Here is a 17,510-nt window from a genome sequence, read left to right on the forward strand (position 1 = left end):
ATTGATCAGTGTTCCATGTTCTTATCGAAAGGGACTTTGTTTCCTCTGTTGCTTTGTATAAAACATTTTTTTTCTCTTCACATTTGGTATTCTGCTGTCATTTTTTTCATTCGTTTGATGTTCACACCAAAAAATTAATTGCAAGAGAATAAATGCAATGATGGAGATACCAAGTCCAAAAACAAGAACTTGCTTGAGGCTTTCACTTTCTTTTCTTGTCCTGTATACCATAAACCAGGGATCATCAACTAGGTTCTGCCGCGGGCCGATGAAAATAAATTAATAATAACAATCATTTTCTTGAGTGGATGGTCGGGGGTATGGAACATAATGACAAATTTAACCGCAAGAAGCCCAAACAGATATATTTCAAACCTTGCTTACATTTGTATACGATCACAGACTATATCATGAGTGGGAATAGTTCATTAAAATAATTTGGAGACGATTTCCTGGTGTTTTTAACTTCTTCTTTTTTTATGTCCAACAATGAAATTTCAACAACATCTAAAAAAAAATGGCTCAGATAACTTGGGCCGCAAAAATAAAACCACACGCGGGCCAAATTCGGGCCGACAGTTGGGGAACCCTGCCATAAACTCACATCATGCTGTATGCAAACAATCAGGAAAATCACTGATTCAAATAAATGAATCTTTATTGAGAAAAAAGATTGATGCAAATACAAAACATCAAGATATCTATATTTAAAGCTGGTCATGATAATGATAAAAAAAAGACAAGTTCACTTTTTTTCTTAAAGAAGCAGTACGTGATCCATAGTTCTTCCATTGACACATCTAAAAAAGCAATGACTTAATTTATCTCTCTATATACAAATGAGGTAAAAACATAAAATTCCACAATATGTCTGTATCCATTAGACAATGTTGAAGCCATTTATGATACAAATTAAAGTAGAATCTCTCTCTTCCCAACCCAGAGTGAAATTCTGTGAATCCCAAACACAATCTTCACATTTGAATCATTATTATTTTTACTAGCTCCTCTATAAGCCAGGTTCCTGGCCAACCGTGCTCGGAAGATGAATCAGAGCTCCATCCCTTGAGGAGCTTTTGTTGTCTATAAAAAAGCATTGCATTGCGGCAACGTTCCACACCCTCATCTCCCCATCCTATTTTAAACTCACGTTGTGGCTGTCTTCAGAAAATTGGCACGTTTGAAATCCGTAATCAGAAATGTCGACTTCTCAATCGACTTTTAAAACTCCCATGATCCTTTGGTTTACAGCATGACAGCGCCGCCATCAACTCCCATTAGGATTAGTGTTCTGATGTGTTTTAACACACTCCTACCCTTTACTGTTGTACCGTCACGCTCAACATGCAGCATCTCTGCAGTGGAAAGAAGGAGACTAAATCAAAAGAATGAGAAGGGTGTGCTGACGCCACCTCGAAATACATGAAATACAACGTTGGCGTTTAGTCTATCGCAGAGGGAGGTCACGTTTCTTTTCTATTTATTCCATTTGCTGTGCAACAAACCATTTCCAAAACCCTTTCCCGTCCCCTTCTCTACTCCCCATGGAGCTTCACAGCTCCTCACACAAGCACATTTAACTCCGAGTCCCGGAGGTGCTTTAAACGAGCACAAACTCTCCCTCCTTTCCACTCTTCCTCCCTTCTGCATTATACGGCTAATTTCACCTCCACGCTGCACTCCTCTCCCAAAGCAGAGGTGAACAACACAAATGCAGTGAACGCTGGCTTCTGGAGGGTTTTTTAGTGTGGACAGATCCTGGTCCTGGTTTAGGTCCTGGTTTATATGATAGGGGGGGGAACTGTTTGTGGGGGTAAGTGCATCATCCTCCAGCTTTGGGGAAGATAAATAGCTGAACCCCCCTTGGTGAGATCCTTAGTGTGACTACCCATGTAGCTGGATCATTTCCTTTCCAACACTCTAACTGCTGGGCTCATACTGTTTACAGTGAAAGCTCCCGCCACCTCTTAAACACAACTGGTAAACACTCCCTTTCAGACAAATATCAGTGAACACAGTGAGCTCTGTCTGCCTCCACAGCACCATGGCAACAACAGCGAAGGTCAGAGGGTGTCCACTGTCCATTCTATAGGAGGCTTCGGGGTGCCACCCTCTCTGCACTTTCTTTCACCTTGGACCGCCATTCACGACGAATTAGTCATTTTGTATTCATATCATGGTCTTCAGCTGCAATGGTGGTGTTCAGAAGGTTTGGTATTCCTGAGAAAGAAGGTTAAAGCTGAGAAACAGAAAAGGCCCTTTCCTCAGCTCCTCTGTCCTTTCCTTTTCTTCTCTGTGGCTTGATTTCTGAGCTCTCTCCCTCCGGTGAATATAAATGAATAGAGGGGAGAGTGAAGTGAATAGAAAACCAAATCAGGTAAGGAGAAGTTTAGGATATGACTCACGAGCACAACTGTAACTGTTGACTGCACACCCAGCAAAGGTTTTTTTTTTTTTTAGAAAGAGAGCCCACTGGAAGGTCACAGAAAAAAATCTTCCTGTATCAAATGTCTAAGCAGTTTTTTAAAACACTGATGTATCACAGACATAGAGAACGGAATACGGTATATCAAGGTCCAAGAGGTGCCAGGCAATCCTCGCAATTCATTTCACTGACAAATATAATAACATTTTCACCCGAATCATTGTCAACCGCAAGTCACTACAATAGGTGTGTGTGCCATGCTCGGTAAGTGCCATAATTAATCTGTCCGTGTCATTGATTGGCAGCTCCCATTATCCAGAGAACCGCGAGTCTCAGCTATAGGCCCGGTTAGGTTTAACGTCAGTCCCAGCCTCGCTCTCGGCCCGTTTAGAGGGAAAAACCCTGTGGAGAATAAGTCACTCTCAGAGAGGAGAGAGGCCAAGCTCTCCAGCAGTCTCTCTCTCCTTCCTGAACTTCTCTCTCTCCTCCTATGCTTCCAATTAGTTTCCTGTAGCTCTGTAGTTTCCTGCTGTTTGGTGGTCTCTGCAATACAGTAGCTTGGTCTGTCTCCCTCAGCGTTCAGAGGTCACTGGCCTCGGTCTTCTCGTAGAGGGCTTTGAGTTTCTCAAAACGTGGGCCCCAATCCTTCAGGGAGTCTTGGCCCCTAGCCGTGTCCTCCTCCAGCCCGGCTGAGCTGAAGGAGCTGAGGGACCCGGCCAGCGAGCCTCCCCCCTCCGTGGAGAACACCTGCAGGGAGTCGAAGGGGGCCGTCTCTGGAGCCTGGTCAGCATCCCGGATGATCTCACACAGGTAGCGGGCCAGGTCCTGGCTGGAGAAGGACAGGCTCTTTCTGGCCAGCAGGAGGGGCCTGCTCTGGCCCTGGGCAGGGGTCCTGGTGGGCGGCACATCCCTCCGCAGGGTGGTGGTAAAGGAGGAGAGGGCGGTGTTGGCGCCCAACCTGCTAAGAGTGTCCTGGGGCTGGGGATGTTGGTGCTGGGTGTGGTGATGTTGGTGGATGGCCCTGGAGCGGCTGTACTGGACAGACTGGGCCGGACTGGGCTGGAGAGACTTCTGTAGCTCGGCCATATCATAGGCATTCTACACACACACAGACACACACAGACACACACACACACACACACACACACACACACACACACACACACACACACACACACACACACACACACACACACACACACACACACACACACACACACACACACACACACACACAGGGAGAGAGGATGGAATGTCAAAATAGAATGGAAAGGAGGAACAAATGGACAGATGGAGCAATAGAGAGTATTTCCGAATGTTATTAGGATCCCCATTAGCTGTTGCCAAGGCAGCAGCTACTCTTCCTGGGACTCAAACAGAAGTAAAACATCATAGAGCAGGATGGTGAGAGTGAGGAGGAGGGAAAAAAAGAGTATAGCAGAGTTTCCTCGGCGGTATCCCTTTTTCTCCGTATGCTCTACCTGTCTTCATTTCCTCCCTTAGAGAGCAAAATCCAGATTCATTCTCTGCTAGTGGAGAGGTGACAGATCGTATTAGCCGAATACACCAAGTCATCTGAGAGAACGAGAAGGGGGCGAGGGGAGTGTTTTCACTTCAACAGAGCACAGGGAAATATTGGACGAGGGCTGGAGAACATCCATTTTTTTTTATATAACACACAATCACTTCAACGCTCATTTGATTCCGGCGAGACTGATTCACCCTCTTTACCACGGCAGTGCTTCACTCTGGAGAGATGGAAGCCCGGGCCCGGGAGAAAAGGAGGATGGAGGAAAGTGGAGGAGTAAATGACACACGCGTGGGTGTGCTCCGTAATGGATTACCTGATGAGAAAAGTGTGCAAAGCCTGTGTGCTGCTGCAGCGTTCACGTCTAAAGATCCACCAGAGGACCTAAAGTATTGCGGCATCACCAAGCATCTGATAATCACATTATGTCTAATTGTGTGTAAGGAGATTGTGAACATACAAACACTCCACTGGTTGCTTTCTAGTTGGAGTAGGAGGTGAACCAGAAGGAGAAGGTGTTACAATGGCATGGTGGGGAAGAGGAGCGTGCTTGAGCAAGTGTACTACCCATAATGCCTTGCCTGTAATCCAAACGGAATTATTTCACTTCACAGATTCAGTCTGGGACTGTCTTCATTGAAACTGTTTGTGACAAGGGACCAAAAGGCACATTATCCCATTGTGTGAAGGAGACATAGATGTGTTAGCTCTTACCTGGTCCTCCTCTCCTCCTCCTTCCTCATCGTAGTTGAGCACGTTCTCTCTGATATCCTCCCAGCCGTCATGGTGAGCTGACACGTGGTAAACGCCCTCCTTTAGGCCCTTGTAACTGCGCCAGCGGGTGTACAGGAAGATGCCCAGCAGCAGCACTAGGGGGCACCGGAGAGCACAGAAGGAGGAAGAGACAGACGTACACAGAGAGAGAGAGAGAAAGTTCCTGGTTCAGTTTGATTAGAAGTGACTGCGTGAACTGTTTCCACTGCGTTGATTTGACATTGCATTATCAGCATGATGGCTGGTGCTGAGAGGCCTGATAGGCATACTGCTGACAGACTGCTATGACGTCTTGCAAATAAGGGCTCTCTTTGCAGAGTGGCAAGTGGTACTCTCAAAATCAATTCTCCCCTATAGACTGCTGTGACCTTTAGAGTATATTATGTACCCATACAGTACTTCTCCATAAATCTCTCTATCCTGTACCCCTCCCTCCCTCCCCCTTCCATCACACCTTATCTGACTCAACTTCTCTGCTTTGATCAATCCTCAGATTTCCTCTCTCTCTCTCTCTCTCTCTCTCTCTCTCTCTCTCTCTCTACCAACCTCTCTCTCTCTCTCTCTCTCTCTCTCTCTCTCTCTCTCTCTCTCTCTCTCTCTCTCTCTCTCTCTCTCTCTCTCTCTCTCTCTCTCTCCAATTATCAGGGCAATCTCTGAGTGTACTCTCACTCGTCAGAAGTTAGGTACCAGAAACAAGCTGCAACACCGGCAATTTATATTATATATCAATTTACGAAGACAATGTTCACCCTCCTCGCACACGTGTCATAAGAATATCAAGTCGCTTTTTAGAGGGCTTTGTTGCGCTGGGTCTATTGCACGGGAATATGCAATCCCATGTCTGTCTGTTTCTCTATCTATTGCAACATTACTGAAATGTTGCAATTGTCTTAAGACAAGCAATGCTCATCTAGGTGAGAGTGAGGTGTTAAAGAAAGTCTCCGAGATTGACACGCGATGCTGTTCTAGTTGTGTGTTCTGAAGGCCGCCGTCTCTAACTCCAAAACACAGTGTTTGAGTATGACTGTCTGTCATCACTTGGATTGAGAGTGTTGTGTGATTAAGAAAGGTTACTCTGAAGTTAGGTTCAGGTCAGAGCTCATAGAGACTTCCCTATTTGGTTGTGTGTCTTCAAAGGCCCTCTCCGATTGAGAGATGTGTGCCTGTTCTCTGCCGGAGCTGAACTGTTGCTCTGATTACCAAGCAGAGGAGGTCTGAGTGGCGGGCTAGCTGCAGTCTGCCTCCGAGCCATTTTTTCCCCCTCTCATCTCTTCTCCTCCTCTCCTCTCCTCTCCTCTTGTATCAGAACCCCAACAAAGCCTGTACTATCGATTGCATCACCCAACTAGCGACCTCACACAAGCTTGTCCATAACACCTAAGATAGACAACATGCATCCCAACGTCTAACACACACCACAGTCTATACCAGGCTATGGAATAACACACAAAAAAAATATTTATTCTGTCTACCACACTCATGAAAATGTAATTTAGACACTGGCATGTGCATCATGTTGTGTCCTGAGATATATAAAAAAGTTATATCACTGAAGAATGTTTGCTTGTTTTTCTGCACCACTTGGGGTCTTTTTGAGTGGAAAAAGGTTGTAATTTACTAGTCATGAAATACCTAATTATAAGACAAGTGTATAATTCAACCAAGAGCAAAGCATACTGTTTTGCATACCCTATGGCAGAATACTGAAACAGTTATATTTCTGATTCAATACAAATTCATATTGTGTAATGATAGCTAGATTATTTATGCATGAGAACAGTATATAGTGTAGACTTTTCTCATCTCAGACCCATATGAACATGGATAGAGGAAGAAAAGCCTGCTTTCCCTCTATCCCCTGTTACACCATAGTGAGAGCATCCCCGTAGTGAGAGCATGGCGAGATGAGAATCTCTAAATAAATCAATCCTAGTCAATAATGAGCAGGCTCAAGGCCATCAAACTATAATGCTGTTTACTGCAGCGAGCCTAGCAAAGCCTGCTCTCGCTCCCTCCACTCCTCAATCTATTACTCAGTGTGTGTCTTTCCATTTCTCTCTTTCAATCCCTTGTACCTCTAATCCCTTTCGCTGTCTTTCGGTGTCTGTGTACCTCTCCCTCCCTGCCATCCCTCCTTTCTCTGTCATTCTCTCTCACTGTATTTCTGTCCTCTCTCATTGACTCTCTCTCTCTGCTCCACTTTTTACTCATCTCATACCTCTATTGGTTCCAGGTTATCATTCACTGGCTAAATGGTTTGTCATATAACCCTCATTCCATCCCTAGCAAAGAGCCAGCTGAGGCTCCAAACCCACAGTGTAGACTCCATTGGATAACCCTTTCGGGTTCCAGATAGAACCCTTTTTGGTTCCAAGTACAACCCTTTTGGGCTCCATGTAGAATTCTCGGTGGAAACGGTTCTACATGGAAGCCAGGAGGGTTCTACCTTGAACCAAAAGGGCTCTTCAAAGGGTTTTCCTGTGGGGACAGCCAAATACACTTTTTTCTAAGCGACACACAGTCCAGAGACACATTTAAAAGGCTCCAGCCAACATCACCGTATAACAGCTGTGGCATTTATGCCTGTCACCGTGGAAACTAATCCGGATACAGGAAGGACAATAAAGAGGAGACATAAAAGAGGTATATTTGTATTCCTCTCTCTGACTGAGACTACTTTTTCAATCCCACCTCACAACAGACTCAGACTTTAGGATGAAAAGCTAAACTAATCTGGAACCGAGTGCAGGACTGAAGGGATTTGGCCGAGCCTACACTGCACACACGAATACATACACACACACACAGGGAAGTCCGACTGACTTCCCTGTCTCTCTCTCTGTGTGTGTGTGTGTGTGTGTGTGTGTGTGTGTGTGTGTGTGTGTGTGTGTGTGTGTGTGTGTGTGTGTGTGTGTGTGTGTGTGTGTGTGTGTGTGTGTGTGTGTGTGTGTGTGTGTGTGTGTGTGTGTGTGTGTGTGTGTGTGTGTGTGTGTGTTTGTGTGTGTGCACATCAGTTATCCAGAATATCAGTCAACACCTTGAAATATTGGAGAACCAAGCTGTTCCATTCCTTTCAACCATGAGTTTTCAGTGTGTCGCCTCACTTGCCAGATTTACAGTCTCTTAGAACCTGTTGTTACACACACACAGCTGGTAGACAACACTCTGTACCAGTGTAGTTAGAAACATTCTCTCTGTATCCCTATAGCTTAATGATGGATAATTGATGTTGTATCTTGCTAGAGATCAATACTTTTCACAATTAGTCAATAACAGGTTTACTGTGAATTATTGGACAAACAATATAGATTATGCAGACATCAATCAACAAGCAGTTTCAGTAGCAAAGTAGGAAGAAGACAACATTAAAGACAAAGAAACCTTCAGAACAAAGGTTGAATCAGAACAATGGGAATGATAGAGAAAGACGAGGATATGAGTATGGAAAACAAATTATGAAGACAAACGTGTTTTGAGAATAGTGTTTTATTATAAATGTGATTCAAATATCTTAAGGCACGGAGCTTTACATAGTGACAAAAGGATGCTTGTAACTCAATTCAAAGGTACATGAAATAGTATCGCACTACTCTAACGTTCGTCCAACATATTTATATATTCATTAAAATAATGTGATTCTATACACCATACACAGGTAGGAATTTGACAAGTATGGGGACATTTGAGGAGAGCAGTGTAACGATGTGCGCTGAGAGTCGGGAAGCAAGTTCAGGGAGTGAGTGTTTTAATCAAATAAATAAAATGCCACATCAAACCAAAAAACACAAACAACGCACAGACTTAACACTGGAACAGAAACCATAGCGCCTGGGGAAGGAACCAAAGGGAGTGACATGTATAGGGCAGGTAAATCAAGGAGGTGATGGAGTCCAGGTGAGTGTCATAATGAGCTGATGGTAACGAAGGTGACAGGTGTGCGCCATAATGAGCAGGCTGGTGAGAGAGCACACGTGACAAGCAGATTCAACTGCGTCACAACAGCATTTGAGCTATTTGGTCGTGGCAGAAACAGGACCACTTGTTGGTTCACTGATTTCAGCCCTGTCCTCTAAAAAAAAAAAAAGATCCTCGCACTGACTAAACCATTTGGGGATGCCGCTGAGTAAAATACACTCTCACAAACAAATGTTTAGAAATGTCTCACTAAGTGATTCAGCTAGAAGTTGGTGATGTGTCTTGCTATACCATTTCATTCAATAAAATTAATTGAGAAGTACATCAATCTCTCTATTTCAGATAAGACGCCGTGTGCATTGTATTGTGTGGATTGTATTGTGTGGATTGTATTGTGTGGATTGTATTGTGTGGATTGTATTGTGTGCATTGTATTGTGTGGATTATATTGTGTGGATTATATTGTGTGGATTATATTGTGTGGATTATATTGTGTGCATTGTATTGTGTGCATTGTATTGTGTGGATTATATTGTGTGGATTATATTGTGTGGATTATATTGTGTGGATTATATTGTGTGGATTATATTGTGTGGATTATATTGTGTGCATTGTATTGTGTGCATTGTATTGTGTGGATTATATTGTGTGGATTATATTGTGTGGATTATATTGTGTGGATTATATTGTGTGGATTATATTGTGTGCATTGTATTGTGTGGATTATATTGTGTGGATTATATTGTGTGCATTGTATTGTGTGCATTGTATTGTGTGGATTATATTGTGTGGATTATATTGTGTGGATTATATTGTGTGGATTATATTGTGTGCATTGTATTGTGTGCATTGTATTGTGTGGATTATATTGTGTGGATTATATTGTGTGGATTGTAATTGTGTGGATTGTATTGTGTGGATTATATTGTGTGGATTGTAATTGTGTGGATTGTATTGTGTGGATTATATTGTGTGGATTATATTGTGTGGATTGTAATTGTGTGGATTGTATTGTGTGGATTATATTGTGTGGATTGTAATTGTGTGGATTGTATTGTGTGCATTGTATTGTGTGCATTGTATTGTGTGGATTATATTGTGTGGATTATATTGTGTGGATTGTAATTGTGTGGATTGTATTGTGTGGATTGTAGTGTGTGGATTATATTGTGTGCATTGTATTGTGTGCATTGTATTGTGTGGATTATATTGTGTGGATTATATTGTGTGGATTGTAATTGTGTGGATTGTATTGTGTGGATTATATTGTGTGGATTATATTGTGTGGATTGTAATTGTGTGGATTGTATTGTGTGGATTATATTGTGTGGATTGTAATTGTGTGGATTGTATTGTGTGGATTGTAATTGTGTGGATTGTATTGTGTGGATTGTAATTGTGTGGATTGTATTGTGTGCATTGTATTGTGTGGATTATATTGTGTGGATTATATTGTGTGGATTGTAATTGTGTGGATTGTATTGTGTGGATTGTAATTGTGTGGATTATATTGTGTGGATTGTAATTGTGTGGATTGTATTGTGTGCATTGTATTGTGTGGATTATATTGTGTGGATTATATTGTGTGGATTGTAATTGTGTGGATTGTATTGTGTGGATTGTATTGTGTGGATTGTATTGTGTGGATTGTATTGTGTGGATTGTATTGTGTGGATTGCCATGCACATTGTGTTTCTAGTATAGTGATTCGGGGTGCAATCTGGTTACATTCACCATTAATAGGATGATGTGTGTGAGGCCTCTCCATCTCTCCCTCTCAGTTCAGAGTTCTGACTCACTGTGTTTTTATAAGGAGCCCTGGCGTGAGGAGAGGAAGCAGTAAGACACTGCTCGTCAATTCACTTCCACATCAGCAACCCTGAGTGTTTCCACGGATACGCAATCACCAAACAGAGCCTGGCACCACGCGGCCCAAGCAGTCCAGCTCCATGGGTAGCTAGGCTCTTCTCACGGATGGAGAGGTTAGGCCGGCCACCACAGCATGTTACCCAATCAGTTACCCCTACTATGGAGTCAAACAGGGATTTATTCTGTACATTCCACCACGTAGGGGGTTCGATCTGTAAATTCCTACTTCTGTACACTGTGGACACCTGTGCCTTTTACATTTGTCTCTTATCATTGAGGTCACTGGACAACCTTGAAACATCTGCAGACTAACCGACCCTACTCATACAGTAGATGACGTCATTATACTGTAATCGTTGATCGTGCCCATGACGAGCCCTCGGGCACAGTGGTGTAAAAGCCAGAGCATCCTGTAGTCACAGGTTCGAGCCCGCTGGGTGGCTAAGGGGCATACTGAGACATACAAACAAATACTGAGACATACAAACAAATACTGAGACGTACAAAACAAATACTGAGACATACAAACAAATACTGAGACATACAAACAAATACTGAGACGTACAAAACAAATACTGAGACATACAAACAAATACTGAGACGTACAAACAAATACTGTGACGTACAAACAAATACTGAGACGTACAAACAAATACTGAGACGTACAAACAAATACTGAGACGTACAAACAAATACTGAGACGTACAAACAAATACTGAGACGTACAAACAAATACTGAGACATACAAACAAATACTGAGACATACAAACAAATACTGAGACGTACAAACAAATACTGAGACATACAAACAAATACTGAGACGTACAAACAAACATAGCCAGAGGAGAGGCTGCAAGTCTGCAGAAAAACAAGGCATTATTGGCTATTCAAATTGTGGGGGGAAAAACACAAATATCAGGAGGTACAGTATCTGGAGAGATGTCCTCTCTGCCCCTCAATATAAGGCACCTTGGCAGCACACACCCGGCGCACTACACCTGCTATTTTCTCTGTGGCTCTACGGGCCTAAATTGGTCCTTTAGGGCTACACACTGATCATTGATCTAACAAGCAATACCTAAAAGCTGGACCCTTTAACTGAGCCTAACACCACCCTCCTACAAAACACCCACACACTGCAGTCAAAAAGGCACAGCTTATTCCCGACAAAAATATTTGAGCTTTTAGTCTATGACAGCAAAACTGAACATTGGGGAATTTTCACAGGTTCAATTTTTCCCTCTCCAGTATAGTTCTGGCAAGCTTTACCGAGACCTGCTTTTCGGACTAGAGGAGTAGGCCTCTTGCTACTTCCTCACAGCTGTACAGTAGCTAGCTGAGAATGCGTGAGAGAAGGGAGAGGTTCCTTCAGCACCCAGCGGAGGAGAGAGGTGGGTGAGAGGAGGAATTGGAGTGGGTGAGGAGGTGGAGGCGTATAGCGTTCACGTCATGCCATAAACCTATTAGCCGTTAAGAAAAGGAAGCCTCAGAAGGAGATGCTTTTTGTTCGGCTTAATGTCAAGAGACCCAGAGCCCTTTACACTCCCAGTTATTCAACTGCTTTGATTCACTCCAAACAAACTGGATTGAAATGCAGCTGGGAAGGAAAACCTCTCTCTTGATACTTACGTTTCTGTGCGTGGAATGCTTGGCCAATTGAAATTCTATCCAAAAAAGCCCTAGTGCATTGATCTCACTTTCTTTGGGCTTCGGGTAAACAGCACATTGTGCGCCTACAGATCAAGTAATGAACACTTAAAAAGCAACAGTGGCTGTGGATGATCAAGGTCATGTTGCCTTTAAAATTAAGCAAAGGTACGAGAGGGGAAATGATCATTTCGAGCTTAGCAATCATTTTTTTAGGTCTGTTTGGAGCGACGGCTGAAGCTGAATGTCCAATGAGGGTAGAGGGGAGGACAGCGGGAGACAGCCAGCACATTAACATCTGATCTAGTGACTGACTACGACTGGCTGACACTAGATTGACCAAAAGGTACGTATCAAGGTGGACTACTGAGTACTGGTCAAAAGGTCAAAAGGGACTGATTTGCACTGCCTGTTATAACTAGAGTAAAAGCTGGACCTTGCTACCATAACACGGTCCATTACGCTGCCCACACACTGTCACTGTATGACTCAGGCAATTTCTACTAGACCTGTCAATGGACTTACAGCACAGTGCTCTACTTCAGCTGATAGAACGACAGGGGAGATGGTCGCGACAAGAGGTTGAACGGGATGGGGAGAAGAGCAAAAAAGGGAAGGCTTTGATGTCCAGTGTTACCATGGAGATGACACAGACAGGCAGACAGACAGACAGAGGGGTGGCAGGCGGACAGACAGACAGAGAGACAGACAGACGGGCAGGCAGACGGGCAGGCAGGTGGGGCGGTCAGTCACCAGAGCCAGAGTAGGCAGTAGTTGGTATAGCTACCTAGCAGAGCCATGAAGCAGATGCAAATGGCGAACAGGGAGCTGAAGCTCAGGCCCACGTCGTCTCGGTAGATGGCCAGCGCCACCTCGCAGTGGCGCCCCCGGTAGCCCTCGAGGCAGTGGCACGTGAACTTGGAGGGCGACTGTGCCACGCAGGTGCCCCGGTGGCACGGCCGACTGGCACACAGGGTGTAGACGCAGAACTTTCCAGTACCGTTCACCTTCACCATGTGGCCAGGGGGACATCTAAAAACAAAAGATGGAGGGAGGAGTGAGAGGAAACAAAGAGAGAGATAAAACAGAGGTTAGATCTCTCCTTTCTGATTTTCTGCTTCTATTTTGGTCCTCCGCTGTGTTCTGAGGTTTACACAGTGCGTTGGTCAAAATCAATGTATCTCAATGAAATAGTTACTCATGATTTAGACTCTTTTCCATGTTACCTGCATCTTGCTTCTCCTTCTGTGAAAACAAATGTTACGGTGTGGTTGCTCTGTGATTCAGATACGCCCAGACACAGAGACACACATCGGCGTACACACGTATGATGTGAAACCAGTTGGACTCCTGCAGAACTCACACAGAGCATTAAACCAGGCTGACTCCTGCAGAACTCACACAGAGCATTAAACCAGGCTGACTGCTGCAGAACTCACACAGAGCATTAAACCAGGCTGACTCCTGCAGAACTCACACAGAGCATTAAACCAGGCTGACTCCTGCAGAACTCACACAGAGCATTAAACCAGGCTGACTCCTGCAGAACTCACACAGAGCATTAAACCACGCCGACTCCTGCAGAACTCACACAGAGCATTAAACCAGGCTGACTCCTGTAGAACTCACACAGAGCATTAAACCAGGCTGACTCCTGCAGAACTCACACAGAGCATTAAACCAGGCTGACTCCTGCAGAACTCACACAGAGCATTAAATCAGGCTGACTCCTGCAGAACTCACACAGAGCATTAAACCAGGCTGACTCCTGCAGAACTCACACAGAGCATTAAACCAGGCTGACTCCTGCAGAACACACACAGAGCATTAAACCAGGCTGACTCCTGCAGAACTCACACAGAGCATTAAACCAGGCTGACTCCTGCAGAACTCACACAGAGCATTAAACCAGGCTGACTCCTGCAGAACTCACACAGAGCATTAAACCAGGCTGACTCCTGCAGAACTCACACAGAGCATTAAACCAGGCCGACTCCTACAGAACTCACACAGAGCATTAAACCAGGCCGACTCCTGCAGAACTCACACAGAGCATTAAACCAGGCCGACTCCTGCAGAACTCACACAGAGCATTAAACCAGGCTGACTCCTGTAGAACTCACACAGAGCATTAAACCAGGCTGACTCCTGCAGAACTCACACAGAGCATTAAACCAGGCTGACTCCTGCAGAACTCACACAGAGCATTAAACCAGGCTGACTCCTGCAGAACTCACACAGAGCATTAAACCAGGCTGACTCCTGCAGAACTCACACAGAGCATTAAACCATGCTGACTCCTGCAGAACTCACACAGAGCATTAAACCAGGCTGACTCCTGTAGAACTCACACAGAGCATTAAACCAGGCTGACTCCTGCAGAACTCACACAGAGCATTAAACCAGGCTGACTCCTGCAGAACTCACACAGAGCATTAAACCAGGCTGACTCCTGCAGAACTCACACAGAGCATTAAACCATGCTGACTCCTGCAGAACTCACACAGAGCATTAAACCAGGCTGACTCCTGTAGAACTCACACAGAGCATTAAACCAGGCTGACTCCTGCAGAACTCACACAGAGCATTAAACCAGGCTGACTCCTGCAGAACTCACACAGAGCATTAAACCAGGCCGACTCCTGCAGAACTCACACAGAGCATTAAACCAGGCTGACTCCTGCAGAACTCACACAGAGCATTAAACCAGGCTGACTCCTGCAGAACTCACACAGAGCATTAAACCAGGCCGACTCCTACAGAACTCACACAGAGCATTAAACCAGGCCGACTCCTGCAGAACTCACACAGAGCATTAAACCAGGCCGACTCCTGCAGAACTCACACAGAGCATTAAACCAGGCCGACTCCTGTAGAACTCACACAGAGCATTAAACCAGGCTGACTCCTGCAGAACTCACACAGAGCATTAAACCAGGCTGACTCCTGCAGAACTCACACAGAGCATTAAACCAGGCTGACTCCTGCAGAACTCACACAGAGCATTAAACCAGGCTGACTCCTGCAGAACTCACACAGAGCATTAAACCATGCTGACTCCTGCAGAACTCACACAGAGCATTAAACCAGGCTGACTCCTGTAGAACTCACACAGAGCATTAAACCAGGCTGACTCCTGCAGAACTCACACAGAGCATTAAACCAGGCTGACTCCTGTAGAACTCACACAGAGCATTAAACCAGGCTGACTCCTGCAGAACTCACACAGAGCATTAAACCTGGCTGACGAGCAGCAGTGACGATGAGCAGCCTGCAGGCTGTTGAAAAACAACTGTGTCTTTCGACAGCCTCTTAAAATCACCACCATTACCAGGATCAGAGAGAGGAGCTAGAACAGAGCCTGAGTCAAATTGCTGCCCACACACTGCCTGTCAACATTTGACTCAGGCATGTTTACAGCCAGCCCCGCAGGACTGAGGTGTATCAAAGGGCCAGTTTTTTCCAGGCCCCCTGCACTGTGCCTCTGAATGATGGGGAATGAGGGGATGTTTGTCGAAGATTAAAGAGAGGATGAGCCACTGGCTTCGGAGGCTGTAGTGCTTGAAGAAGACCGAGAGGGCCTCGGTGTGTTTGCATAAATTATAGAGAGAGAGATTTGATAATTGTGTTCGATTGTGCGTACCTGCACTCATGGACTCTCCAGAGGTCAACGCAGGTGAAGGGGGGGCTACACTGGTTCCTCTTGCAGGAGTCGGAAGAGCAGCCCACGGAGAGCCCCTGGGAGCTGACCACAGAGATCCCGTCTCTGGACTGGCCATCCAGAGGTACGTATCGACCGTTCAGCCTCAGGTCCCGCATGCAACCTTAAGCGAGAGGAGAGGACAGAATGATAATCAAGCACACACACACACACACACACACACACACACACACACACACACACACACACACACACACACACACACACACACTTACTTTCTTTGCCATGGTCTGACGCGTTTACACACTAGTCTTTCAGGGCTTTTAAAGTCCATTTAATAAACACGCACACTGTCTGTTTCTGCCTGAGGCAAAGTTGGCTGACCACCCTTGTATTTGCACATTCTACTGTCTATCTCCCTGCATGTCACATGCCATATCCACAGCACTGCAGAGCACTGCACTGCACACTCTCATAGCCACCTCACACTTTATCCATCTCATACCAACCTCCCCTAGGGCAGCCATCATCCCCTAACTCTAAAGATGCATTTGTGTGAATGATTTATTCACCAGACATATGAATAATTTATCATCAGCAATACAATACTTTGTAATCTCACTAAAAAGCGGATTATGAATTGATAAAGCCCCTAATTCTGGCTGCACTTTAGAATGCTCTGTTCTCCATCTGTCACTAACTGTCTGCCTCGCACACCCAGCCTAGCCCTTTCCCATCATGCCCCATTCCCTGCAGTCTTCTCACCCTGGAAGCTCTTGTTGGAGCCTGAGGGGAAGGCGTTTCCCAGCATCACCAATGTTGGGTCGGTGATGATCTCTCGGCTCCGGCCTGGAGCTGCGCTGGCCTCACGTCTGCCCCCGCCCCCATCCAGACGCAGGGTCAGCTCGTTATCGTGTCGATCCAGGTAGACCTCGTGCCACTCACCATTGTCCAGGCGATAGGAGGGCAGTGTCAGGTTGTAGTCTCCGTCTCCCAGGTTATAGAAGACAGCCAGTAGGCCCTGGTAGATCTGGAGGAGAGGAGAGAGTTATAGAAAACAGACAGTAGGTCCTGGTAGATCTGGAGGAGAGGAGAGAGTTATAGAAAACAGACAGTAGGTCCTGGTAGATCTGGAGGAGAGGAGAGAGTTATAGCAGTAGGACAGTAGGTCCTGGTATATTTGGAGGAGAGGAGAGAGTTATAGAAGACAGACAGTAGGTCCTGGTAGATCTGGAGGAGAGGAGAGAGTTATAGCAGTAGGACAGTAGGTCCTGGTAGATCTGGAGGAGAGGAGAGAGTTATATAAAACAGACAGTAGGTCCTGGTAGATCTGGAGGAGAGGAGAGAGTTATAGCAGTAGGACAGTAGGTCCTGGTAGATCTGGAGGAGAGGAGAGAGTTATATAAAACAGACAGTAGGTCCTGGTAGATCTGGAGGTGAGGAGAGAGTTATAGAAGACAGACAGTAGGTCCTGGTAGATCTGGAGGAGAGGAGAGAGTTATAGAAGACAGACAGTAGGTCCTGGTAGATCTGGAGGAGAGGAGAGAGTTATAGAAGACAGCCAGTATGTCCTGGTAGATCTGGAGGAGAGTAGAGAGTTATAGAAGACAGACAGTAGGTCCTGGTAGATCTGGAGGTGAGGAGAGAGTTATAGAAGACAGCCAGTATGTCCTGGTAGATCTGGAGGAGAG

At 45.3% G+C, this 17,510-nt stretch overlaps 1 protein-coding gene across 1 annotated transcript in view; it reads right to left on the reverse strand.

Annotated features, from left to right (window-relative positions):
• Positions 1 to 382: 382 nt before the first annotated feature.
• LOC124033879 (neural-cadherin-like) overlaps positions 383 to 17,510 on the reverse strand; it is a 221,459-nt gene continuing 204,331 nt past the window's right edge. The window contains exons 29-33 of the mRNA XM_046346263.1: positions 16,585 to 16,849; positions 15,802 to 15,982; positions 12,946 to 13,190; positions 4,668 to 4,822; positions 383 to 3,523 (exon numbers count right to left, since the gene is read on the reverse strand). Coding sequence (XP_046202219.1) covers positions 3,005 to 3,523; positions 4,668 to 4,822; positions 12,946 to 13,190; positions 15,802 to 15,982; positions 16,585 to 16,849 — 1,365 coding nt within the window. The 3' untranslated portion in view covers positions 383 to 3,004. The remainder of the gene's footprint in view (positions 3,524 to 4,667; positions 4,823 to 12,945; positions 13,191 to 15,801; positions 15,983 to 16,584; positions 16,850 to 17,510) is intronic.

The sequence above is a fragment of the Oncorhynchus gorbuscha genome, linkage group LG04 (assembly GCF_021184085.1).
Source record: "Oncorhynchus gorbuscha isolate QuinsamMale2020 ecotype Even-year linkage group LG04, OgorEven_v1.0, whole genome shotgun sequence".
NCBI lineage: Eukaryota > Metazoa > Chordata > Actinopteri > Salmoniformes > Salmonidae > Oncorhynchus > Oncorhynchus gorbuscha.